The 26280-nt window shown below is 41.3% G+C and overlaps 1 protein-coding gene across 4 annotated transcripts; it reads left to right on the top strand.

Annotated features, from left to right (window-relative positions):
- On the top strand, positions 1-25409 carry LOC136845035 (tigger transposable element-derived protein 1-like). Of its 4 annotated transcripts, none has more exons than XM_067114742.1 (6): positions 1-201; positions 3437-3817; positions 14236-15998; positions 16118-16218; positions 24039-24920; positions 25242-25409. In XM_067114742.1, the coding sequence occupies exons 2-3, from the start codon at positions 3781-3783 to the stop codon at positions 15207-15209; spliced, it is 1011 nt and encodes a 336-aa protein (XP_066970843.1). In that variant the 5' UTR covers positions 1-201; positions 3437-3780; the 3' UTR covers positions 15210-15998; positions 16118-16218; positions 24039-24920; positions 25242-25409. The 4 variants fall into 4 exon arrangements, with proteins under 4 accessions (XP_066970843.1, XP_066970842.1, XP_066970844.1 ...); XM_067114744.1 differs by having other exon boundaries at positions 34-201; positions 16121-16218; positions 25296-25409; XM_067114741.1 differs by having other exon boundaries at positions 24039-25409.
- The last annotated feature ends 871 nt before the right edge of the window (positions 25410-26280 follow it).

Raw genomic sequence — 26280 nt, forward strand, 5'->3', positions numbered from 1 at the left:
AGTCCAGGTTGGGTCGACTGTAAACAAAACTTTAGTCCCACGCGCTGCTGTGTAGTGATAACACCCGAATGTCACTCCGTATGTCACTCAGTATAGAACCGAACGAATGAATTTGTCCTATCAGATTTCTGCGGCCATCATTATGTGAACTAACGGTCTATATCACTTGTGTGTTCAACCAGAGAATTCGACATTTGACAGGTGGGAAGAAATCGGTTTCATTGTTCCCTTTTGAACCTTGACACTTGGTTGTGCCTACACCAGGCTAATATGAACCTTCAGCGTCCTGAGCCAGGGTCGTTGCAGTTCGTCAACGCAGTTTTCTTTGCCCTTAAGAAAATTATCAACAAATTATATCCTGTATGACTCATATAGCCTATCGTACTGTACCTTTAATTTGTCATCCCTCCGAATGCATAAACGATTGCCATGAAATAGATTCTATGACTATTGAAATAAAGTAAAGTTTCCTGAAATCAACATGAAATACCTTTGTGGTAGATTAAATAATTGGTATCGTGTAGGGTGTAGAAAGAGTCATGACCAGCCAGATAGGGAGAATAGGAACTCGAGGAGGAGAATCTGACTCTTAACAGTAAGCTAGAACAAGTAGAAGCAACAATTAAGGCCGTCAAAGAGACCCTTGCCGAAGAAGTTAGAGAAAAGATTCTCAACAGCAGCAGCATCACTAGGGAAACCATTCAAGAAGTTAGAGAAGCTCAGGACCAGGCAAGAGGGAAGGAAGGAAAAAGTAATATTCACTACCAGAACCTCAGGAGGAGGTGAAATGAGTAGAAGGTATTATTTTAGAGGGACTGGCCAAAATGACATGAAAATATGTTTTTCCTAAGATTTTTGATGTGTTTTACTAAATATCACCCTTCCTTTCCTCCGTAAGGTTTTAGACTTTACTCAGGCACCTACAGTTTCCTGGGCCCATTCACCGCCGACCGAAATCAATGGAAGAACACCAAAACCAACATGTCGTGCTTGCCAAGAATCTTTAAATATCACGGATGAGCCGCCACGGCCTACTGACAGCACACATAAACAGACAACATGTTGGTTTTGGTGTTCTTCGCGATTTCGGTCATCGAGTGGGCCGGAAATCATAGGTGCTCCGATAAAGTCGAAAACCGTTAATTTGGAAGGTGGCAAAACACATCAAAATCATGAAAAACATATTTTCATGTCATTTTGGGCTGGTTCCTCTTTCTAAAAATTTACCAGTAGAAGACCTTATGCTAGGTGAAGAGAGGTGCAGTGAGGTTTTCACAAAGGAACTTAACCTAAGCGAAGAAGATTGGAAAATTGAAGGGTGGTGAGGTTAGGTAGGCCTCGACCACAACAAGCACAGAACACTGAGACGACAAGCAGATCAAGACCCAACCTAATCTGACCTGGAGGGCAGTAAATCATGTGCCATGTATTGTTACTAAAGTCACAAGAAGCCCACCATTCAATCTCAACCACAACAATGCAAGCCATAGAACCGAATCCAAATGTAAAATGGCAGGGCAGAGGATAGCAGCCCTCATAGGCAAGTTACGATTTGAAAGTGACATCACGTCCCAACTGTGACCGAACAAGTAATTCTCGTGGGTGTCCTTTATGGGAAAGAATTTATAAGAGAAATCTAATAAAAGACTCCACATCCAGCACCCTTTCTATTTTTCTTATAGAATCATAGAAGCAATTCCACTCCTTCCTGTAGCAAGGGGAGGAAGGAGAGACTGGCAATAAGGGAACCCTATCTCGGCTTTTCCGTACTGCCTCCGACTCTGGATCCTTCCAGCTATTTTGTAGGAGTTATGTTTCCTCGCTTGTGAAAAGGTCCAGTATCTGACATTTGATCTTGCAGTTCTACACTCCGATCATATGTCAGAGGCATGGTACTCCTTGCTCTTTCAACCAGGAGGAGCAGCCCAGGCGTGCAGAACTCAGTCAGTTCAGGAGACTCACTCAGATTCCTCCCTCCAACCAGTGAGTCTTCCTAATGTAAAGGACTGATGGTTTGTATATCGTGTCAGAACAAATCACAGTTTTTGAAAGTAAATTGTATATTTTCTAACTATACAAACTTGAGGTCCTTTACATGTCAATCTGAAACTGGACCGAAAGGCAAACTGGAATGTTTACATCCGGGCATGCGGGTATTCCCACCTACCTGGCGGTAGTTACTGCCTAACCACCTTGCTCAAGAGTTTAACGGCCGTTTCCAGCCTACGCTGAAAGCAATTCCTAATGTAAAGGACCTCAGGTTTGTATAGTTAGGAAAAATACAATTTACTTTCAAAAATTATGATATTCAGATTAGTAGATGCAAATCCTTCATACTGTCCAGCAAGGGGAGAGAGGGACTGACTATGAGCAAACCAGTTGGTGGATATTCTTAATTTTATAGTTTCCGACACTGTTGGTTCATCCAAACCTTTTCAAATCAAGGATGCTGCCTTCCTTTAATTTTAAATGCCCAGAAGTCTGACGATTGAACATCTCTCTTGTTCAATACGGATCAGAGATATGGTCTCCTTCCTTTGCTCTTTCATGACCAGGAAGAGAGTACCCAGATGAGCCGAACTACCAGTCAATTCAGAGATTTACACGGAATCCTCCCTCCAAAAGGGAGGGTTTGTAGTTGTGTAGGAACAAATGGCAGATTTTTTAAGTAATTTGTATTTTTCCTAACATACAAACCTGAGGTCTTTACATTAAGGGCCCATCTCTTACCACCCCTCATTCTGTTACCTGGGCTAGAAGGTAAAGTGCATAGAAGTGAATGTGTACCGACTGGGTGGGCGAGGATTCCTCCCCTACCATCAGTAGCAATTGCCATATGCACCTTGTTTTTAAAGTTGAACGGCCAGTTCCATCTTGCACTGAAAGTTAATTCCTATATGTAAAGACCTCAGGGGTTTATGTTAGGAAAAATAAAAATTACTTTAAATATTTGTCATTTTTAATAGTAATTTGTATTTTTCCCAACATCCAAACCTGGAGCTCTTTACATAGCATCTGGCACCCAGACTGAAAGGTAAAGAGGAGTACAGACCTACAGGTGGGCAGGGCTTCCCCCTACCCCTTGATAATTAAATAACTTTTCAGTAAGTTTTTAACACCTGTTCCAGCTCGCAAGCAAGCGTATCCCTAATGTAAAGAACTCCGGGCTTGTACAGATTACTTTTCAAATTTGATATTTTTGTGAATAGGCATTAAATTTTGAAAAATTGCTCGGGTAATGTGTGCCTTACTTCTCTTGTAGACCACTGAGAGTTTAGTGTTTCCTCCTCTTCTGGTTCCAGACTTTACCTTTTCCATGAAAAAAGTTAGGTAATTTGTATTTGTTTCCTTGGTTGTGTATCGTAATTGACACCCTGAATAACAGCATCTTTTGTGCTCATGAACTTTTGCCTATTTTCTCTTTGTTTTTCAAAAGATACCGGAGACAGTGAGCTGGAGTCGACCATGATGAGGAAGATCCTGATGCAGTGCATGAGCTAGATCCTGAAGATGAGTTTAAGTGCACGGCAGAGCGTGACAACAAGCCAGGTGCAGAGTTGGAACCAGAAGGGGCCCTTGGGCTAGAGCCAGAGCATCATTCAGAACTGGAGGGGAAATTCACTTCGAAGGGAGGATGAACTCTCTCAGAAAGGGTTGAGCTCTTACTCATTACCAAGTAAAGATGTAAAGTCTTTGGGAGAAAAGGATTTTGACTCAAGCCACAGGCAGCATGCCAGAGACAACACTGCAGTCCAAGAAGCTGAAGATAAATACTACAAAATGGATTATGAAGATGCACCTATCGAAGATATGTCTGGTAAGTGCAAAAGCAGTTATACATTTTTTAAAATGTGGATTATGATTTTTCACAGTTTCTGAAACTTGATACTACCCAGAGGGCCCAGCACCATAATATATATACAATATATGCACAGTTCATAAGAATTTTTAAAAACTGCTCTCTGATAGTTGGCAACACTGTTTTTGGCTAAAAGAATTAGTGACACTTTATCATTTTGTTTATCGCTTGGTGTGGTATACAAACATTTATGAACCCATATTCCCTCTACCTTGTCGGTACTGCACAACTGTAAACGCTAAATCACTTCAAACTGAAAATGTGATTCAAAAGGGTATTACATATCTACCTTTTTCCCATATACTGTATGTATCAAAATATAGTGTATACAATGAGTAACTTGAAAAAAAAAATAGTGAGCCTCTCTCTCTCTCTCTCTCTCTCTCTCTCTCTCTCTCTCTCTCTCTCTCTCTCTCTCTCTCTCTCTCTCTCTCTCTAGAACTTGGTATGTGGCACTTTGTTTCTGTAAGATTCACATACTTAAAGTAGTAACTTAGTATACAGAACATGATAAAATTAATATAATTTGATGGGATTGAATAAATATACATATCAGTGAAAATATGTAGTGGTGCACATTTACCAAAGGTTTCAAACAAGGATTTACGATAGCCTGAATCTAGCAGTTTATAATTTGTTATGGATGGTGTAAAGATTCCTTAAATTTTTGTACTGTATTGCTGTAATACATCTTTGAAAAGCCCTGCAAGCATTCGCACACATTTGAATGCGATTTTGATTATTATTTGTAATGTGGAGGTACCAAAATGCAGTACAAAGTGGTAGTTACTTGTTCATTATTAAATCAGCATATGTATACAGTACAGTATGCACATTTATGTGTGCGTGTGTCTATGTACACATAGGCAGCATGTTGCTTTGCATTTGGTTGCCATTTTCTTCTTGTGGGTTATTCTATATAAAAGAGATATTAAAGTCTAGGGAGAGAAAGAGAGAGAGAGTTTCAATGTTAATTTTCTTATACATTTTATGTACAATATACAGTGCAGCAGTTTGGTTTTATTTTGTGTACAGTTCAGTACCGTGCATTCAGTGTTGTATATAATTAAACTGTAGTGTTGTTTGTTGTTAATATGACAAATTTTTAATCAGTGTCTTTCATAAGTAACAAACCTGAGGTCTTTACATAAGGAATAAATCTCAAGCGCAGCTGGATTCCAGTTTAAAAATAGAACAAGGTTTGTGGCAGGAGTACATTAGCCAATGGGGGGAGAGAGAGTAGGGAGAGCCTCGCCTCTCTGTCCCTTGGATATGCCGTGATGCATCAGTTATATAATATAGAAAATAGAATGGGTGCTCACTCACTGGTATCTAGTCAGTTCCAGCTAATGATGGCTCAAATCTCTCCTGTCCACTGGAAGAGGAGAAAAAGGAAGGAGGCCAGTCACCACATTCACTCTTGCTTTCACAGCCAACATCTTAGGTTAGAGACAACCTGTCCTGCTAGGGGCACTGAATGAACTACACAAACTTGCTGAGCAGCCACCAGACCCAAGGTATCCAAGGACATATGGGCAACGTCCCATAATGTCCCATAGGTAGGAGGAGGTGAAGGTTGTATGATGAACCCACATACCAGCCTTCAGTACCTGAATGCAATAGAAGGGCCATAGCCCCTAATATCATGAGCTCTTGTATGCACTGTATTGGTATCCGCATTCGAAGAAGTACTGTATGCTCGTCTAATTATTTCACCTATCCGAAAGGAGATGGTGTTCTTGGACACTTCTGTCTTGTTCTGCCCTGTATTAACAAAAAGTCTTTTTTAGGTAGTTTCACAATACCCTAACAGGACATAACAGTAACTCATCCGGATCATTATTGAGTCACTCAGTGAGGGGATTGCAAAGGACTCGAATCTTTCATCGGAAACTGAAGGATTCTGAGTCTTAGCTACGAATTCTGGGACAAATTCGAAGGCTACTGAACCCCAACCCCATCAGTGTTTAACATCAAAAGAGAGGCCATGAATTTCCCCTACTTTTTTTTGTTGAGGCCAAGGTCAGTAAGAATACAGTCTTGAGGGTCAAATCTCTGTCTGATGAACATTGTAAAGTTCATATGGCACACAAATGAGGCTGCTAAGGACCATGGTCAAATCCCATTTAGGAGGCTTAAGTTCTCTTGGGGGACAGGACTGCTCAAAACTTCTGAGAAGCATGGAAATCTCCCAAGAGGAGGAAAGGTCTATCCCTTATAGGGGTAGAACTATTCCTAGAGCAACCCTGCAGCCCTTAATGGGGCTGACACAGAAAGTAGTTCCTCCCTATATGAGAATATGAGGAAGGCAGCTTCTTGTTAAATAGAAGTTCCAATCAGAGAAAAACTCCATTGACAACACCAGTCACAGTAGACAGCCCATTTCCCCTGGTACATGGCTGTAGAAGATTTCCTGAGATAGCCAGACATCTGTGTTGCTGCTCTGCAAGAAAAGCCTCTCACTTGCAGGAGATTACTGGATAGTCTCCAACCGTGAAGAGATAGGGACCCTACAGACTTGTGAAATCTCTCTATGTGCAGTTGGCAAAGGGGTTTGTGCCAGGGAGGAATCTCTCGGCGTCTCGGTCAGCAGGGCCAGCAGGTCGGGATACCACTCGGCATGTGGCCTCAAGGGAGCCACCAGGGTCATTCTGAAGTTCTGTGCTGAACGACTTAAACAAAACACCTCCAGTTTCTTGAGTCGCAAACAGATCCATCGTTGGCCTTCCCCACAGATAGAACAACTTCGACCCTGATGACTCGGCTTGTCCGCCACTTCATTGCCCGTGCCTGGAATGTATCTGGCTGAAAGATCTATTGAGTGAATCACTGCCCACTGGTGCAGTTGTACTGTCAATTTGTAAAGTTGACGGGAGACTGGTCCCCCTGCTTGTTGATATATGTCACCACCATGGTATTTCCAGACATTAAAACCACGGAATGTCCCATCATCTGATCCTGAAATTCTTGAAGGGTTAAGAAAGCCACCTTCATTTCCAAGACTTTGATGTGAAGACATTTGTCTAGGTGATCCCACACACCCAAGGTCAGATCTTCCTTATGTGCCCCCCCCACCCTCATTTGAGATGTCTGAGAACAGAAGAATCTCTGGAGGGGGAGTGTGAAGGGGCACTCCTATGGTTCGGTTCCTGTCATCCAGCCACCATGTCAAGTCCTTTGAGAGAGGAACTTGAAGAAGGGAGAATCCTTTGCTGGGGACCAAAACTCTTTCAATCTCCATATAAGGGATCGAAGGAGGGGATGTCTGTGGGGAACAAGCTTCTCCAAGGACGACAGGTGACCTAGAACTATCTGCCGCTGACGTGCTGGCTGTTTTTGTCTGGAAAGGAAGGACTCCACAATGGTCTTGAGCTTGTCGATGCATGGACTTGATGGAAAGATCCTCACTGCTGCTGTGTCAAAGGCAGTCCTTGGTTAGCAGCGGGGTTCCGTTCTCGACTGAGCGCCGCTAACTGAAAATTGCTGTTAACTGGAACATCACAGTAATTTTATGGTAATAAATGGCGTTCACGATGCTGACAGCGGCGTTAGCCAAGCACTGTAAAACTGAAACAACATTAACTGAGTCCACTGTTAACCGGGGACTGCCTGTACAGTATTAGCATGCCCAGGTACAGTTATTTGGCTGGACGTGAGGTTGACTTCTCCAAATTTATCAATATCCCCAAGCTGGGGCAAAATTGAAGAAGACTGTCTCTGTCCTGGATCAACTTTGCCCGAGAACTCACCTAGACCAGCCAGTCGTCGTGGTATCTTAAGGTGCGTATCCCGTGTGAATGAGCCCAGATCGAAACTAGGTTGAACACTCTCATGAACACTTGTGGGCCAGTAGAGAGGCCGAAGCAAAGCACCTTGCACTGATAAACTCTCTCCCAGAATGAAGCAAAGGAACTTTGAGATGACTGTTGGATCAGAATCTGGAAGTATGCATCCTTCAGGTCTATCGTCAGCTTGAAGTCAGACTTCCTGATGGCTGCTAGAACTGTGCAAGGCGTTTCCATCTTGAACCAAGTCTTTCTGATGAAAAGGTTCAGGTAAGACAGGTGTCTGATTGATCTACAAGCCCCTGACGCCTTCTCTACCAGAAAGATCCAGTTGTAGAAACCTGGGGATTGATCCTTCACGACTTCCACAGCTTTTTCCATCATTACCTTCACTTCTTCTCGGAGAGTCATATCCTTTGGTGAGCCCTGAACGTAAGTTCTGAGATGGAGTGGGTAGTTGGAGAAAGGAAGGGAAACTTGAAGGGGAGTAGATATCCCACCTGTAGAACATCTACTACCCATGCTTCTGCTCCATGCTGTTGCCAAGTTGCCCTGTGGCTCGCCAGGCAACCCCCCCCCCCCCACCAACGGCAGCAAGTGGGGAGGGTCACCTCCTTTAGTGTTTTCCTCCTCTAGCTCTTCCTCTGCCGCCTCTCCTGGCTCTGAAAGAGCGAGGCTGAAAGGGATGCTGCTGAGTCGTTATCTTTGCAGGTGCAAGCGAAGGGTCTCGTCCCCTATGAGCACCCATCATGGTTTGATGCTTCTTAGGCAAAGGCGAGAGACCTAAGTCGAGTTACCTTGGCATTTAAGGACCCAATGTATTAACAGCTTGGTGGACCAGATGGTCTTTATTATCCGCTCTTCATCTGTCCACCGCAGCCTTGACTTGGTCCTTAGGGAAGAGAGATGAAGAATGAAGGAGTGTTCCATATGTCAGTGCCATGGTAGAATCAGGGCCAGAAAACTTGGAGATCTGAGAGAGGGCATCATCTCTTCTTTTCAGTATCCAATTAGCCCACATGTTAGCTGTTAGGTGAGCCAAATATGAAATTGTCTTGCCCCCTGGATTGCAACAGTCAAAGAAAGGTGGCATTCTCCTCACTGTCACTAGACATGGCAGCAGAAGAGATCGTGCCCAATGTCGTTCATTGACCACAGATTGAAGCTGACTCTTGGTTCATAAATGAGGTACCCATCCGCCTGGATTTGATCTAAAGAATGACCAGGGCCGAGACAAACTAGGTCTGGATCCACCTGCTTTTTTTTGCAACGCAACGTTGGGGGTAATGTAGAAACGTTTATGTCATGGAAGAGGTGGAGGGGACAACCTAAATGATTTGTCAGACTGAAGAGAGTTGGTCTAGGACACAGTCAGCATGGTCAGAACATGGCGACCCCAACGATGCCTTCGTCTCTTTCTTGGGTCCTACAAGGGCTTCAAGACCCAGAGGAAGATCTGATTGGGTAGTCACAGTCTCTTCTGTTAATTCATTGTACTCCAGAATGAGTTCTGCATCTTCAGCATCTATGGTCAAAAGTTCCTGGTTTTCTACATTGAGAGGGAGAGGACCTTCTGCATCCTGGCCACGAGATTCTTAATGCAGTGTATCAACTGAAATGGCAGTGTCCCCTGCATCCTTGTTCACTATGGGAGGATAAGAACGATCAGCGCCTGATATCTCAGGAATATATTGTTCTTGATAGTGGTGTCCCCTCTATTCCCTGTACAGTATATCCCCAGAAGGTAGAAGGAACTGGAGAGGCAGGCCTAGAAGCTGAACAAGCTGACTTGGAGACTGCAGACTTGACAGGAGAGGACAACCATGGCTGGTTTCTCAGCCATGAGGCCGAAGACTTGGCTTGGGTGGGATGGCCATGGCTTGTTACGCGGCTGTGAGGCCAAAGAACTGACTGGGGTGGACGGCTGTCGCAGGTTCCTCCGCCATGAGACTGAAGAGTCAACTTGGGTGGATGGCTGTGACTGGTTTCACAGCTGTGCAGGACTCCTATTGCAAGATGAACGGTCTCAGTCGTACGAACGCGGTCATGTTGATCCCATGGCAACATAGGACTTCTTGGTGATTGGTGTCACCTGCAAGAATGAGGGTGTGTAGTACTAATCAAAGGAGAGGACAACCATGGCTGAATTGGCAGCCATACAGGACTTGTGTGGAGTGGTCACGGCTGCACAAACACAACCATGGACTACTATCATGATAACATTCCGTCAGAGGAGAGGACAGCTGTGGCTGAATTCGCAGCCATGGAGAATGGCCACGGCCGCACAAACGTGACCTTGGACTACTTGTCTTCTGAGAGGAACGGTCTTGATCATGAGAATGTTCGTCAACGGAGAGGATAGCAGAACTTGTGGCCGTGGAGAATGGTCATGGCCACATGAACACAGCCGTGGACTAGTTGTCATCTGAGAGTAACGGTCCCGATCATGAGAACATTCCGTCAGCGGAGAGGACAGCCGTGGCTGAACTCCCAGCCATGAGGAATTGTCACGGCCATGCAAACTCAGCCATGGACTACAGCGCTCTCCCACTTTATCACAGATTTTTGTGGAACATATCTTTCACTTTTACGTGGGAACTTTCACCAATTCACAAATTTTTTCTGTGGACTGTATCGCTAAAAATTATCTTTGAGTCTAGACTTATTCCAAGAAATCTATTCTCTAAGGTGTTTTGGGTTAGATATATAATTCGAGGATTGCCTGTATATTTTATATATATATATTACACTGACATTATTATATATATATATATATATATATATATATATATATATATATATATATATATATATATATATATATATATATATATATATATATATATATATATATATATATATATGTGTGTGTGTGTGTGTGTGTGTGTGTATGTAACTGAATCACAAAAATATGGAACATGATAAATATAGGTAATGGACGACAGACAGTCAAAGGGCCTCTCAGCACTCCAGTGTTTCCCTTTCCTTCGTGGATTTTATCTTTATATATATATATACTGTATGTATATATATATATATATATATATATATATATATATATATATATATATATATATATATATATATATATATATATATATATATACAGTATATATAAAATATGTATATATAGTAATCCCCCATATTCTCTAGTCTCATGATTCACAGTTCCTCTATGGAACATACATTATATGTCGCAATATTCGCTGAAAATCCGCCCCATTTACTGTATTCACTAAGAAATATTCACTAATTACTGTATTTTCATCTCATTTTCTTGACTAAATGCACTTTTTGTGATAAAACTATTAAAATACTCAGGTAATGCTCGAGTTTCGATAATTCACCGTACGATAATTAAATTTTGCAATGGTGTAAGCAATTAATACCGATACGACAATATTTATAAAATATTTTTAAATTTCACGAGGGCACAGACAGCAGCGTACAATGAGGCAGCGAGAGAGACCAAATTACAATAGACCAACTTCTTTTCCTCCATCTCTTTATCCCATCTTCTAGTTAAAAAAGTAAAAGAGAATGATATAAGTTTTGTTAGTAACGTTATGCTCTTAGAATGATATAAGTTTTGTTAGTAACGTTATGCTCTTACGTAAATGTGTACAGCAATAAACAATTGACTGAGAAACTGTTATGCATATCACCGAATCGGATAACAACAGCTGTTTTGCTTGTGTTTCAACCATCTACGGTAATAGATAATTACCATAGGTTATAGTACAAATGACGTTAAGTAGAATAGGTCTGACATATTTTTACGTTATACCCTTATTTTGTATGGATAAAAGATCAACAAAGAAATGTATTGCTAAATTTAAGCCACAAGTTGTAGCTGAAGCTAAGAAAGCAATGTTCAAGCTGCTAATGGCTATAAATTATCATGCATCAGCAACATAGATGAAACTTGGCTGTAATCAAAATTGGAGAGAAAGTATTTTAATCAAAACTACTGGGTTTGAAAGAACACATTACTGCTATTTTTACGCTGAAAAATGATAAACATGTAAAGCTCGCGTTATGATGAAATCAAGTGAAAATAGCGAACAGAATCTTGATTTTTTTTACACAAATGAATGCCCACAAACGGCCAACATCATCAGCTCACCTATTAACGAAAAAAAATAGCAAAATTAATTTCATAACGAGACATATTTAAGTTATATTTCGACTTAAAAACACTTCGTATAACGAAAAATGACCTCGCCCCATGTAAATAAAGTATCTAGAGATTCATTTATGCTAACTAGAAGCAAGAAAAGCACTCTGAACTGAATTAAATACGGCCAAATAAACACTGCTTAAACGATTTCCAAACCAAAACATTGATTGCTATGATTGCAATTTATAACACAAAAGCAGTATAAGAATATATACACTGTTATTGGATACAGTGAATTAAGGCATAACATTTTAAAAGATCCATGGAAAAGATGCGTATTCGTTAATGTTGATGTTTGTATAATATGATACATGAATTTAGAGTACAGTATACAGGAAACCCCCATATTCGCGGTCTCATGATTTGCGGACTCACCTATTCGCTGATTTCTCTATGGAACATACATACGCATTATTTGCTGAAAGTCCACCCATTCACGGTATTTTTCACTGAGAAACATTCATTAATTACTGTATTTTCATCTCCTTTTTGTGAGTAAATGCACTTTTTGTGATAAAACTGTTAAAATATTCAGGTAGTGCTCGAGTTATGATAGTTCACCTTATGATAATTTGATTTTGCAATGGGGTAATAAATCAATACCGATATGACAGTATTTATAAAATATTCTAAAATTTCGCGAGGGCGCAGGCAGCAGCGTACAATCAGGCAGCGAGAGACCTTATTTCAATAGACCAGCTTCTTTTCCTCCAACTCTTTATCCCATTTGCTGGTTAAAGAGGTCGGGAGCTACACTACGGTTCCCACGAGCTGTTGACCCGTGAGAAAGTTTTGTAAATAAATCAGTAATCTGTCATCTGCTTATCTTACTCGTACTTTGCCTCACAGTGGATTGAGGAAATCTTGTCAAGGTTGATTAATGAAAGGGGAGGCACCGTGGGACAGTAGGGTGACACAGCAGTACATACACCTATTCTGCAATATATAAAATGCACATGATCAATTTGGGTTGTTACAGCAATGGGAAAAATTTACTTTAGAGTGCTGAAGGCTGAGAGAGAAGTCATTCAAAATATAATATACTGCAAACTGGGAGACTTACGAGCAATTTAACACAAGTGATATTAACACCAATTTGTTAAGACCTTTAAGAGGATTGCAAGGGAAGACATGAGCAGTGGGAAGTACAGTTAGAGAAGCTATTGCTGAAATAACTTAACAGTACCACACAATACCTGAATTCCTAGAACAAGGAGTCTTGAATGTAGAGCCAGGTGGAATCTTTGTTAATAGGGGCATCAATGGTTGGCACTGATGCGACTGATTCTGTCAGCAAAGGACAGAGAGGATCTCTGTGGAAGGGGGCTGGCTGTAAGCCGCTCGGCAAGCAGCACGGAGTCTGCTTTTGATAGAGGTCTGCCCAAATCTGCCTCCTTTAACCTCTGACCTCCTCCTATTATACCTTTCGTTCTTTTTTTTTTTTTGGCTTGGGTCCAAGATACGTGGTTCCCGTTACTCGAACCTTCTGGCGATTCAGGTGATCGGTCCTTGTTTTTTGGTTTGCCTGGAATTTGGAGAGCATTTTGGCAGAAGGGGATTCAGCAGGAAATGGAACAATTGAGAGGTCGTTAAGAGGTCTAGGATGGATTGTAATATAGAGCAGTTGTGCATCTTTGTAAGTGAGGCGGGCCTCCTCAATAGATTTTACGTTGTATACATATGCAGTATGTGTGTGTGTATACAGTAGGTAGTATCTGTGAATAGATATGATTATACAGGCAGTACCCAGGTTACAGTGGGCTCAGCTCACGACATTCCAAGTTTATGGTGCTTTTCAAATATATTCATCAAAAATTATTTCCCAGGTTACAAGGCATTTTCCAGGTTTACGATGCCGATCCGACAAAAGAAATATTGCTCCAAAATGGCAGAATGGTCAAAATTTGGGGTATTTTTTAATGAAAAACTCAATAGAAATGCAGGTTACATAATTTTCAAGACACCCAGGGGATTAAAAGTAAGGTTTTACGATGATTTTCTGCATTTACGTGGTGTCAGAACGGCACATCCATCGAATGTAATGGGGACTGCCTGTATATATATATATATATATATATATATATATATATATATATATATATATATATATATATATAGATGTTTTTAGATATTTGTCATATGAAACTATATTCAAATTTTGTTTTAAGTTTCCTATTTTAATTTATTATGGCATTGATAACCTAGTTGTTGTGATGCTATTTTAGTAGCTGTAATCAATCAATCAATCCCGTTATCCATACATATTAATCTTCGAGATTCATCTGTAACTTCATTTGTAATATCCTCAAACTGCACCATAACATGAATCTTGGTATCTAGTTTTTTTTATCTGTGTCAGAGCATTAATGCTTGTTTTATTTTCCTCTCACCTTTATTTCCTATTTTTGCAGAGGTTAAGGAAGGACTTGGAAATGGGTGTGATGGTTCCGTGAAAAGTGAGGAAATTGATATAAATGAAGAGCCAATTGAACCAGTGGAGGAGCCATCCAATAGAGAAGATATGGCTCCAAAACGTAAGGCTGATTCTGCTGATGGCCGTGCATCAAAGAAATGGAAAGTCATCCCATTGGATGTGAAATTGGACGTGGTGAAGCGTTCAGAAAATGGGGAAACCTTTGCCGAAATCAGTCGTGCGCTGGGCATTAGCAGTTGGACAGTTGGTGACACAGTAAGGAATAAGAAATATATCCTTGAACAGGCCAAAAGTGCTGCTCCTATGAAAGTGGCCGTGATAACGAAGCAGCACATTGCTGAGATAGAAAGATTATTGTTGATCTGGCTCAAAGACCAGAACCAGCGGCGAATTCCAGTGAGCCTTGTTGTGATTCAAGAGAAGGCTAGAAGGTTATATCAGGCATTGAAAAGTGAAAGGTGGGGAGAGAGTGCAAGTGAATATTTTGTGGCGAGTAAATGGTGGTTTAATATGTTTAAGGTTCGTGCTAATTTGCATAATCTTAAGGTGCCAAGCAAAACTGCTAGTGCTGATGAGAAAGCAGCAAAAATTTTTCGTATTGGGTTGACTGAGATAATTAGGGAGGGGGGATACTTACCCGAGCAAGTGTTTAATGTGGATGAGACAGGCTTGTTTTGGAAGCGTATGCCTAGTCGTACGTACATCTCCAAGGAGGAGAAGTCAGCACCAGGCCATAAAGTCAGTAAGGAGAGACTGACTTTACTTCTTGGGGGCAATGCAAGTGGCGACTTGAAGCTTAAGCCCTTGTTAGTGTATTTGGCTGAGAATCCAGTGGCATTCAGGGGAATTCTCAAGAGCCAACTCCTGTCATTTGGAAGTCAAATCAGAAGGCTTGGGTTACACTTCATATCTTTGAAGACTGGTTTACTAATCACTTTGTGCCAGCAGTGAAAGAATATTGTATTAAGAAGAATCTGCCCTTTAAGGTTTTGCTTGTGTTGGATAAAGCCCCTGGACATCCTTCACAATTGAATTACGTGCATCCTAATGTGAAGGTAGTTTACCTTCCCCCAAATACTACATCCATTTTGCAGCCAGTGGACCAGGGTGTCATTGCCTCCTTCAAAGCCTACTACCTCCAAAGGACGATAAACAGTGCCTTCAAGGCCATTGAAAGAGATAAGGAATTGACTTTCAAGGAATTTTGGAAGTCCTACAACATTTTAGAAGCTGTTACGAACATAGCAGGTGCTTGGGACGAGATAAAGCAGACCAATATGAATGGGGCCTGGAAGAAACTGTGTCCGCAGTTTGTGAATAACTTTATTGGATTTGAGGAGTTAGAAACACTTGAAAGTGTCACCAACAGCATTGTTGGAATAAGTAAGTTGCTACATTTGGAGGTGGATGCTGATGATGTCAACGAGCTGCTGGAATCACATGGAGAGGAGTTATCTGAAGAGGACCTCATTCACCTGGAGAGGCAGATGATCGAGGAGGAGGAAGAGGCACCAGTCCCAGAACCCAGGTTGTTAAGTGCTAAGGGCTTGTCAGAAGCTTTTTTCCATTTAGAGAAAGCGATGGCATTATTTGAGGCTGTGGACCCCAACATGGAAAGGTACATCAAGATACGTAGAGGGGTCATGGATACGCTCACTTTTTATAGGGAGACTTTAGAGGAGGAGGAGGAGAAGAAACAAACTGTCCAGTCTCCAACACCATCTGTCATTCCTAACCTAGGTAAGGAATTCTTCACTTTTTTTTATTTATATAAATTGTTTTATAAATGTTATATAAAGTGTACTGTACTGTAATATTGATATTTATTGCATACTCTATCATTTTTATCATCATTCTAGCAGTGAGCTTCATCGTGCCCAACCCTAACCCCCTTTACTTCTTGGTAATTCAAGAAGAATTTTTCATCACCTACCAAACATGAGGCTTTCTCCTAACCCAGGTAAGGAATTCCTCACTATTTTTGCATTTTTATAAATTTTTATATTTATAATTTTATAAAAAAAATTTACAGTAGTATTTTTACTGTATTTATTGCATACTCTAATTTTTTAGGTGACACTTACCTTCCATCATTAGCTTTATCTGTGGCTACTGGGCGCAGGTTCGACAGGTGTTAAAATTGAGACAGTCATTATTGAGTGACCGCTCCCAATAGTTACTCCCCCAACTATTGGGGGTCGGGTAACACAGCGAATGTTACGGTTAATGATCAGTCTTCTCTTGTCGGTGAATGCGACCAGACATGTAGACAAGTGCCCTACATTTTTTGTTTGTTTTCCGGGTTAACAATTGGGTCATATAGATTTTGGTCTGTATTTGGCAATATGGTTTCTTCTATATCTTCCCTACTGAAATCTGTTAGATTTTGTAAGGTAAGTTGCAAGACCAGATTGAGTAATTGACGCACATATGCATGAACTTGCATGGACCATCGAGAGGTGATTTGCGATTCTGTCAACCTTCGTGATCATTGCAAGGATTGGTCTTTGGGAGAGATTGAGAGAATAAATTGCAGAATTAGAAGGGAAAGATAGACTTAGGATAGACAGATCATTCTTGAATCTAGGTTTTCTTTAGAAATAACACCTGGTCAAGAAGATAGAGATAAGTTTATAGTTTCTTCTTTAGTAGATATAGATCCTTTTATGCCCAAATATCAGTTCAGGGTAGTAGGCTAGATTCAGTGCAATTAGATTGATTTGGTTAAATCTAGAATTAAATTTTGTGTGACTGTTTGATTCGTTGACATCGTATGTGTCCAGTGTATTCTTGCAGGGACAGTGTCCCCTTGTTCCTTTGGCTACTCAACAGATGAAGCCTTGTCCTGTCCCATCAGCTCCACCTGCCGACAGGCCTGGTAGTCCTGTGTGTTTGCAGACGAGACCTAACATCCAAGGTTGTTCTAGGACTGTGTCCTCTGTCTCCTGCCTTTGCTTTCAGTCCTCCATGAACAGAGTTAGATCACGATCACATAGGACACTTATTATAGGTCTAGATCTTGTGTGTGACTCTGTTGTCCCATGCTTATTCTAGTGATTTGTCCGAGTATGGTAACTGATTGCGATCCGTTGTGAGTGCCGCTGTGGTCACAAGGTGTCACACCTGCAGCCATCGCTAGCAGCCCTGAGTCTGTAGCTAGGCTGTCAAGGTTCAGTGTTCGTACTAGTTCTCCCCTTTATCACTGATAGTCCAAGTTTGTTTTGACTGTGCCACTGTTATGTCAGAGCCAGTTTTTTCTGGTTTTTATGAGCTGATTTGCAAGCTTAGGCTACGTGTGCCCAGATATTCGTTTTTGCCCGTTAGTCGGTGAGTTTCTGCTAACGGAGAGTACATACAGGTGTCTGCAAGTCCGAACGATTCCGAATGGCCAGCGGCAAGTCTGCAGAAGTCCCGGTGGTCAGCAACGAATTTGCACAGTTGTCTGCAAGTCTGCGGGTGTCCCTGTGGCTGGTGGTGAGTCTGAGCACTTGTCTGTGAGCCCTCTTAGAGTCCAAATGGTTGGCTGCGAGTCCGAGGGAGTCTGAGATTCCGCAGGAGTCTGTGTGGCCGGCAGCATGTCTGCACAGTTGTCTGCAGGTCTGTAGGTTCCACTTGGCCTGCATCGAGTCCACATGGCCCGGCAGCGAGTCCACACAGTTGGTTGACGAAGATAGGGACATTGGTCTGTCCCTTGCACTCTGGAAGAACTTGTCGGTTTTACAGGTACTGTATTAGGACAGAAAGTGGTCTTGGCTGTACACTCTTACATCTCTCTACCTTCAAGACATTGCTCATAGGCACTGGGAATTCTTTCCCTGGGTCCTGTGGTGGCTGCTCAACAAGTTATGTAGCTCGCCCAGCTTCCATGGTGGACATTTTGCAACCCGTCTATGGTATTCAGTGGCAAAGAGAAAATGTGAGGGGGGGGCAACTGGCCCCCCTCCCTTCTCTTTTTTTTTTTATCTTTCCAATCCTCCCAATCCTCTCCCAGAGAGAGGCGAGTATTACATGCTGGTCAGGCGGGCCATGTAGGTGAACCTACATAGCTGAGTACCCTGTCTGTGATCTGAGATAGATTAAGCGATGCAATTCCTCCCCTCTCTCTAGCAAGGGGAGAGAGTGGCTGATGATATGACAAACCTTTTGGTTATTCCTAGTTTTATTGTCTCCAACACTCTGGGTTCAGACAAGCCTTTTTTGAAGCATTGTTGTTTACACACACACACACACACACACACATTAGTTCAAAAGGTCCAGAGGCCTGACAGTTGAACATATGATTATTCACACTTTTGTTCAACATATCAGAGGCATGGTCTCCTTGCTTTGCTCTTACTTGACCAGGAAGGAGGCCCAGTTGAGGTGAACGACCAGTCAGTTCAGAAGCTTACTCAGAATCCTCCCACCAAGGAAGGAAGTCTTTCTCATGTAAAGACTTATGGTTTGTGTATTGTGTAGGAACAAATGACATTTTGAAAATAATTTGTATTTTTTTTTCTAACTATACAAACCTGAGGTCTTTACACTTACTGCCTACCTCAAGCCAGCCCTCATTCTGCTCCCTGGGCCAAAAGGCAAAGTGAATGCGTACCAACTGGGTGGGCAGGACTCCCACCCGTAGTCGGTAGTTAACTACATACTTCCCCCTGACCCCAACCCCTTGATGAGGTGGGGGACTTAGGTATCCACTGCAGGGAGAGGATGCTCTTTTACGCCTACTCTCTCTGCTGTAGATTCAACTGAACATTGGGACCTATAATTCCTTTACTCCTCCTCCTATAAATTTTCCACTTCCCTTCTTCCTCTTTCATTGATGACCTTGGCATGGTATTGGATTACTGTATTCACTGCTCTTTTAACTTGATGGAGGGTGGAGTTGGACGGCATCCCGCTTCGCTTGTAAAATTAGAGTACCTGATGTGGTCAAGCGAGGAGAAATATTTATATCAAGCCATGCCCTCAGTGCTGGGTCCGACCTCAACAGACTGACAACCCTTAAGGCACTGTGGGTATGGTGTATATACAGGTGAGGATCCCAGGACAGTTACCACTGTGGGTAACAGTATTCCTCCTCCCCCAGTTGGACCTCCCTGGTGAGAGGGACCTCATCCTAGACGAAATTTATTTCTTCGTGGTATGGGGAATCAGCCAGACCTCCCTACCAATTCTGGCATGACAATGGACTAACCCCAGGAAATCCCAGTTAATCAACAGCAAGGTGGTATTAAATCTTTAATGCCATATAAACCACCAGAAAAAGTAAATATCATCTTGACCCAACTTTGACTCACTTTGGCTCCCTCTTTGGGAGTGGAAGTTGGTCAAGGTTTCTAACTGTGGAAATAGAACAACAAATTTCAGCCCAAAAGTTGGAAAACTACTCAACAATGTTAGTCAGCAACTGGCCGATATTCATATTGGAAAAAGGATAGTGTGTGGAATGCGGGAAGTCTTTTATTGAAGTATTCAATCGGAAATCCTTCATTGTCTGGATTCAGGTTCTATTTCAAGTACCGTCGACATGTTTCGACCAGCACGTTGGTCATCCTCTAGACGTGGTTGAAGAAGATCTGGAGAAACAAGGCCCTTGGGTCGGTATTTATAGGGGGGTCTTGGTTGGTGCTGAATCCAGACGATGAAGGATTTCTGATTGAATATTTCAATAAAAGACTTCCTGCATTCCACACACTATCCTTTTTCCAATATGAATATCAGCCAGTTGCTGACTAACATTGCTGAGCCCGAAAAGTGAATCATAAGGAAAATAGAAAAGACACTGTATAAGATAAATTTGCATAATACACCCATCATTTTTAATAAAACCTATTATTATTATTATTATTATTATTATTATTATTAATCTTAGTATTTGGAAAATGGTACTTATTATTAGGTAAATCATTTATTTATCATACAAAACAAATAAACACACCATAAAAATTATATCTTTTCTTGAGAGAGAGAGATTTTTCGGTGTATCCTTCGTAGTTGTATTTAATCACTAAGCCGGCAGCACTGACCACCCAACCCTTCCTGTCAGGTTGCCTGACATATCTGACAGGTTCACCCTCCCCCCTCTCTCCAAGTCGTACAGCAGAAGATTAGGGGTATTCCTTTAAAGTTTTACATAATATATTAATTTATAAACTAAAATCTTACTGATTCACTGTAATATTTTCTTTAATGAATTGATATTATTGCTGTTTACATTAATATTAATATTTGAAAATTAGTAAATCATTTATTTATCATACAAAACAAATAAACATACATCTCAGTAAGAGAGGGAGAGAATTATTATTGTTATGATTTGATCTTATTGAACTTAACATTAATATTTGAAAATTAGTATTGTAAATCATTATCATAAAATGTATATGTAGATACAGTTCAGTATTTAGTCTTGAAAATACAGAATATTGCTCTACGAAAAAATCTGCAAATGGGTGAGTTTCCCACGAATAATTCACCACTTCTATCTTTAGCTCTTCACGTGGCTCGTGTTGATGGTACTGTGAGTACTGCTGCACCTGCGGCTTCATGCATGGGTACAACCATTACCCCAGAGTTCACTGGAACCCAGGAGTAATCATCTAACCAAGCTAACCAGGGTACCCATACTACTGATATAGCATTTTTGGCTTGTAGGACTAGCATGAGTATGCCAGACTTGAATATACAAGTGTTCATTTTACCCTCACACCCATTTCCTTGGGAGCAGGTCAAGTGTCCAGAGCAGTGACACAGCCCATGCAGTCCCATCCCCCTCCCCCCTTCCCTCCTTTTTATCCTGCAGAAGTTTTCTTTTCTAGGAAGGTTTTGGCATGATCATGGGTAGCCCTCACTCACATTTTTGTGAACAAGTGTGCTCTCCATGGCCTGTGGGTAGTTGATGACCACTCACAGACTTGCTCACCTGGCAGAGGTCTTACCTCTAATAGACTGGTCAAGGGTGTCAAGGACCATTCACTGTTTTCCCATGCTACTACATAAGTTTGGGAGAGGTTAAGGTTGGATAAGCTTCAGGGCTAGGTAAGGAAGCATTCGCACTTTATTTTGATCCTTTTCATGAGGGAGTATGCCTCTGCAACAGCTTTAGAATAAAACAAGTCGTACACCCAAGTGTGACCCTTCCTGAATCCAGCTCTCCCTTGTACAGACTTGGAAAAGATATAAAAACAATCATTACTAGAATAGCAGTGCAAACTACAAACAACAAACTCTGGAGAGAGTCCAATTCCTGAGGCAAAATTCTCCTCCATACTTTGACTCATGTAATTCACCTTGAGCAAGTATGGCTCATTAACTTTTTTATGTATTTGGGATAATTTTTAATAAAAACAAGAGATTCTAGAACTGTCTTGTGGAAAAGGCTTATCGTCACTATCTCCTGTACCATTGTGTGATGCAAAGGGCCACTATGAAGTTTGGCCACCATGTCTTTTCTTTGCGTTCACTTCCATGAATCTGCATTCATCTCCAGCCTCCCATTTAATTTTTCTCATCCATGTCGGACTGGTTCTTCCAACTCTTTTGAAAACCAGAGGACCCAAACTGACATATACATCGTTCTCCATCTCCCCTTTATCATTAATTATCTGCTTATGGAACCTCTGTAATAATCCTTATAATATCATTCATTTCTCATAATATCCTGACATGTAATCCTTAACATTTATCTGGTAAGGTATGGCAGTTGTAGATCCACAGCAGGTGGTAAAAGCTAAACTGTAACAGTTTTATGAATACTTCGACGGAGAGCAGATGTGTAGACATGTACCTGCTGTTCCCTCATAATTTTGCAACCTCATCATTTTGTCCCTGTAGGGGGTTGTAGGGGGTTTATTGCCACCAGTGCACCTCACACAGTGCACAGTAGGCATGACTGAGGCTCTTTCCAGCATCCCTTCAGCCCCCTAGCTGCAACCTCTTTCATTCCTTTTGCAGTACTATACCTCCGTTCATATTCCCTTTTTTTCCATCTTAATTTCCACCTTCTAATAGTTGTTTCATAGTGGATTTGTGAGGTTTTCCTCCTGTTACACCTTTAAAATCATTTTACTCCCAATTTCCCTTTCAGTGCTGAGTAACCTCTTAGGTCCCAGCACTTGGCCTTTGGCCTAAATTTTATATTACATTCCTCATAATTTTTACATACTGAAATTTGCTTTTGTGGTGTTTTCATGTATGTAATTTCAGAGACAACTATTAGAGATATTTTGATAATATTCACACAATGTAGCCAAATGGTGTATCTTCAAGCTGGAACATGCTAATATGGCAAGTGATGCCACATGCTCCAACAAGAACAATTTCTCTCTTTTTTTTACAGATTTTAACTTGGCCTCGCATTCTGTTAGGGATGAAGAGCCTTTGGAGCAGATACTTGCTGAGGATGACCTTTGCAGCAATGTGGAGGAAACCAGTGACTGTTCCTGAAGTGAATGAAGTCCATGATGACTATGAGGAGCTCTAGGAAGCAAAGGAGACTGACAGAGTTGAGGAGGCTCTCATTTACGATCCTTTCAAACTTGGACCCCTCACTTCTGACAGTCTTACCTCACCACAGGCCTCCACATCTTCAGGGGGGGACTTCACCACTCCCAGGCCTTATAACATTGTCTGTAGATAAAGCAAGGGACATGGTCAGTGCCTTACTCAACCCCCTTGCAACTTCTCCCACATCCATATGTGGTTCCTTCGTTGAGTCCTACCTCATCCCCAAATCCTTCCAAGTTTCCTGAGGATGAAGACCTTGCTCTCAGCCCATCAGAATTACTTGGTGGGAAGAGGAGGGGAGTACATTTGTCTCCTTCAGTAGGACTCCCCATCAAGAAACTTGACTTGGAAGCAGCATGGGCCAAGGATAGACCTTTGTGACACAGGGACCCGAACCTAACGCTGCCAAAGATTCTGAAGACTGCTGTAGAGGAAGGTGCTCCCACAGTGATCACAAAAGGTGCCAAGACTCCTGCTGGAGTCCTGTCCCTCTTCCTGAACAACATTATGTTGACTGCCATTTGTGCCTATACAAACGACAAGATGAAGATTTTGTGGGAGAAGTTCAAGGACAAGACCAAGAACACCTTGAGGGATCTTGAACTCATGGAGTTGAAGGCCTCCCTTGGGATCCCAATTATCTCCAGTGGTGGAGATATGGTCGCAAGTTCAGATCGCCCCTATCTACAGGAGAACAGTGTCTGAACGTCGATTTTCCCTCATTGTGAGGGCCCTTCGTTTCGACAATTCTGCCATTAGATGGGAGCAAAGGAAAACAGATCAGTTTACCCATATTTGTGTCCTATGGGATGCAATGATAGGGCACTGCGTTGCTAATTGCAGGCCTGGACCACACCTCACTAATAACGGGCAACTCCTCGCCTTCAGGGGCCACTGCATCTTTAGGATATACATCCCCAATAAACTAGTGAAGTAAATTTTATAAAATTTTTATTGTGTTGAGAGTAATCTTGAATTTTTGTTAGCATACCTTTATTTAGAGACATGTGATAATTACTTCCTTTACTTAAGCCTTGAAGTGCTTTATTTCCAGTTGGTGCTACCATAGGTTGATGATTAACCACTACTATAGGTTAGGTATACTTTTACTTTGTTTTAGTGTGACAAGTGATTACTTTTTTGTGACAATGATTTTTAGGTGATGACTGATTACTTTTTGTGGTTTGAAGATAGGATTTTTTTGTGTAATGTAGGGTTAGTTTTTGTGTGATAAGTAATTACTTTTTTATTTGTAATAGCTGATTTTTTTTTTCATTTCAGGTATAGTATTGAGATTGTGGTGGCCTATGGTGCTGACAGATTTTACATTTGCAGTGCGATTCCTTACCTGGGAAAGGACACCATGAACCTTAAGAAGTCACTAACGATGGAAGAGTACTTCACCTTGAAGCTCACAGAGCCCTATGGCTGTCAAGGCTGTTTTGTCACGATGGATAATAGGTTCACATCATTGCCTCTAGCTTTGACGCTTCAGAAAGCTGACTTACATTTGGTGGGGACTATTAGGAGCAAACCTTACCTTCCTCCATACAGTACTTGCTGTATTTCAAGATGGATGTTGGGGACTCTGTCGCAGCCTACAACTATGAAGCAAAGGCTATGTTGCTCTGCCATTGTGCCAGCAAGACAAATAGGCTCCAGGTCTTGTCAACAATCTGTCATAATCCCACCGTCATTAAAAGAATAAGACTCAAGTATAGATGTTCTACAGCGGAACAAAAGGGAGTTGACACCCTGAACCAGCAGTACAAAGCAGTTGATGGCCACTGCGTCTTTTATGGCATTGTGAACTTGGTGTTCAACAATGCATATATTGTTGTCTTCTCCAAGTCAGGCAGCAAATAAACATCGTGGAGGCAGTTTGGCTTAAATTTGGCAGAGGAATTTTGTTCCCCTTGGGCCGTGATGAGACTACAGCAAAAACATTTGCTTTGACATGACGTCAGTGCCACTCTTGTGGCAACCAGTTGTATTAAGAAACCACAAGGGTCAGAATAAAATGCCACAATGGAAGAGAAATTTCAGTGTTGATACATCTGTCCCAGGACTGACGAGTAGGATCTGCATCATATACCTTCGGTGCCAGAAGCCAGTATGCCTACGCCATCACTTAAATTTCTGCCTCAACTGCAGCGCATTATGGTAAATGTCCAAAACTTATGATTTGCCTATTATACTGGTAGATTTAACCGTGGTTGATTTCACTAACATTTTAGATTTTAGCCTTTCTTTACAAATGTTTCAAAGAAAACATTTGACACCCTGAGGGGTTGATGCTGTAAAAAATACTTTTGGGCCAACTTATGATTTCAAATAATTTTTATGCTACTCATGGTTTTTAGATCGTTATAGCATATTCATGTAAAATTTCATGAAGAATCATTGATATTTGCTACCCCATAATATTTTTTAAAATTGGAGTATGATTTTGGGGGTAAAAAATTACTCCACTTTTCTTTACAGAAGTTTTTGTTTAGAAATTTTTGACAGCCAAGTAACGTCAAAAACTGCCTACAGGGTTGCAGTTGAAGCCTGAAAAATCTCAAAAACCTATCTACGCTTTTGTTCTGCCAAAAGATAAGTAAAGAAAAATTATTTTTTACTTTGTGAATAAAAATATAGTATTTTTTATTCGATATTTTATTTTGCCCTTAAAGTCACTGGTGCAGACCAAAGTGCAGTACTTTCTGTATCTGTAAAATGCAATTTCAAAAGTTCAAGGCCATCTGCAAGGGAACTCTGAAAGAGACTGGGAATGAAAAGAAATTTTATTTTGTATTAGTTTTTCCAGGTGCAATATCATTGCCAAAAGTGACTGAATTGTTATCAAAGCCAATAAACTTGTATCTTTGATGAATGTAAAGTCATAGTCTGTTCCAGAAAGTTTTCCATTCACCCAGTGAATTTTTCCCATAAGGTATAATAACTAGATTAATCTCATCCAGAAATGCAACTGATGAAATCATTTTAACAAATTTAACAAGCCTAGCATGCAGCAATTATACAAAAGAGAATATAAAGTAAATAGGTGAAACAAATGCAAATTCGTTCTCACTTTACCTATAAATGGGAGAGTTACCTATGTAGAAGATGAATTTGGGGAGATGTCATTGTGTGGAAAGGGAGTCCCTCTCCATAAAAACAGCAGGCAGCAGTGCTTCTGGGGCTGTTCTCTTTTCTTTATTGTAAGGAGTTTTACCACCTTGTTTCTTTCCGGGGACGATCGGAGTGGTTCTTTTCCGGTTGTTTCCCAGTGAAGGTCGATTCACATCTTGTTTTTATTTTCCGTTTCAAGTTGTGCAGGTGAGGTAACAATTGACGCTCTTTTCTGACTACGGCACTCAGCATTGGGACGGAGACCTGAGCAGTCCTAAGCAGCATTGGGGATGTCTTGAGTCTAGTCAGTATTGGTACGGAGACCTGAGCAGTCTTAAGCAGCATGGGGGGACTTTAACCGAGTCAGTGAGAATGTGGAGACCTGGTCGATATTTGACAGCATGGA

Source organism: Macrobrachium rosenbergii, chromosome 13 (genome assembly GCF_040412425.1).
Source record: "Macrobrachium rosenbergii isolate ZJJX-2024 chromosome 13, ASM4041242v1, whole genome shotgun sequence".
Taxonomy (NCBI): Eukaryota; Metazoa; Arthropoda; class Malacostraca; order Decapoda; family Palaemonidae; genus Macrobrachium; species Macrobrachium rosenbergii.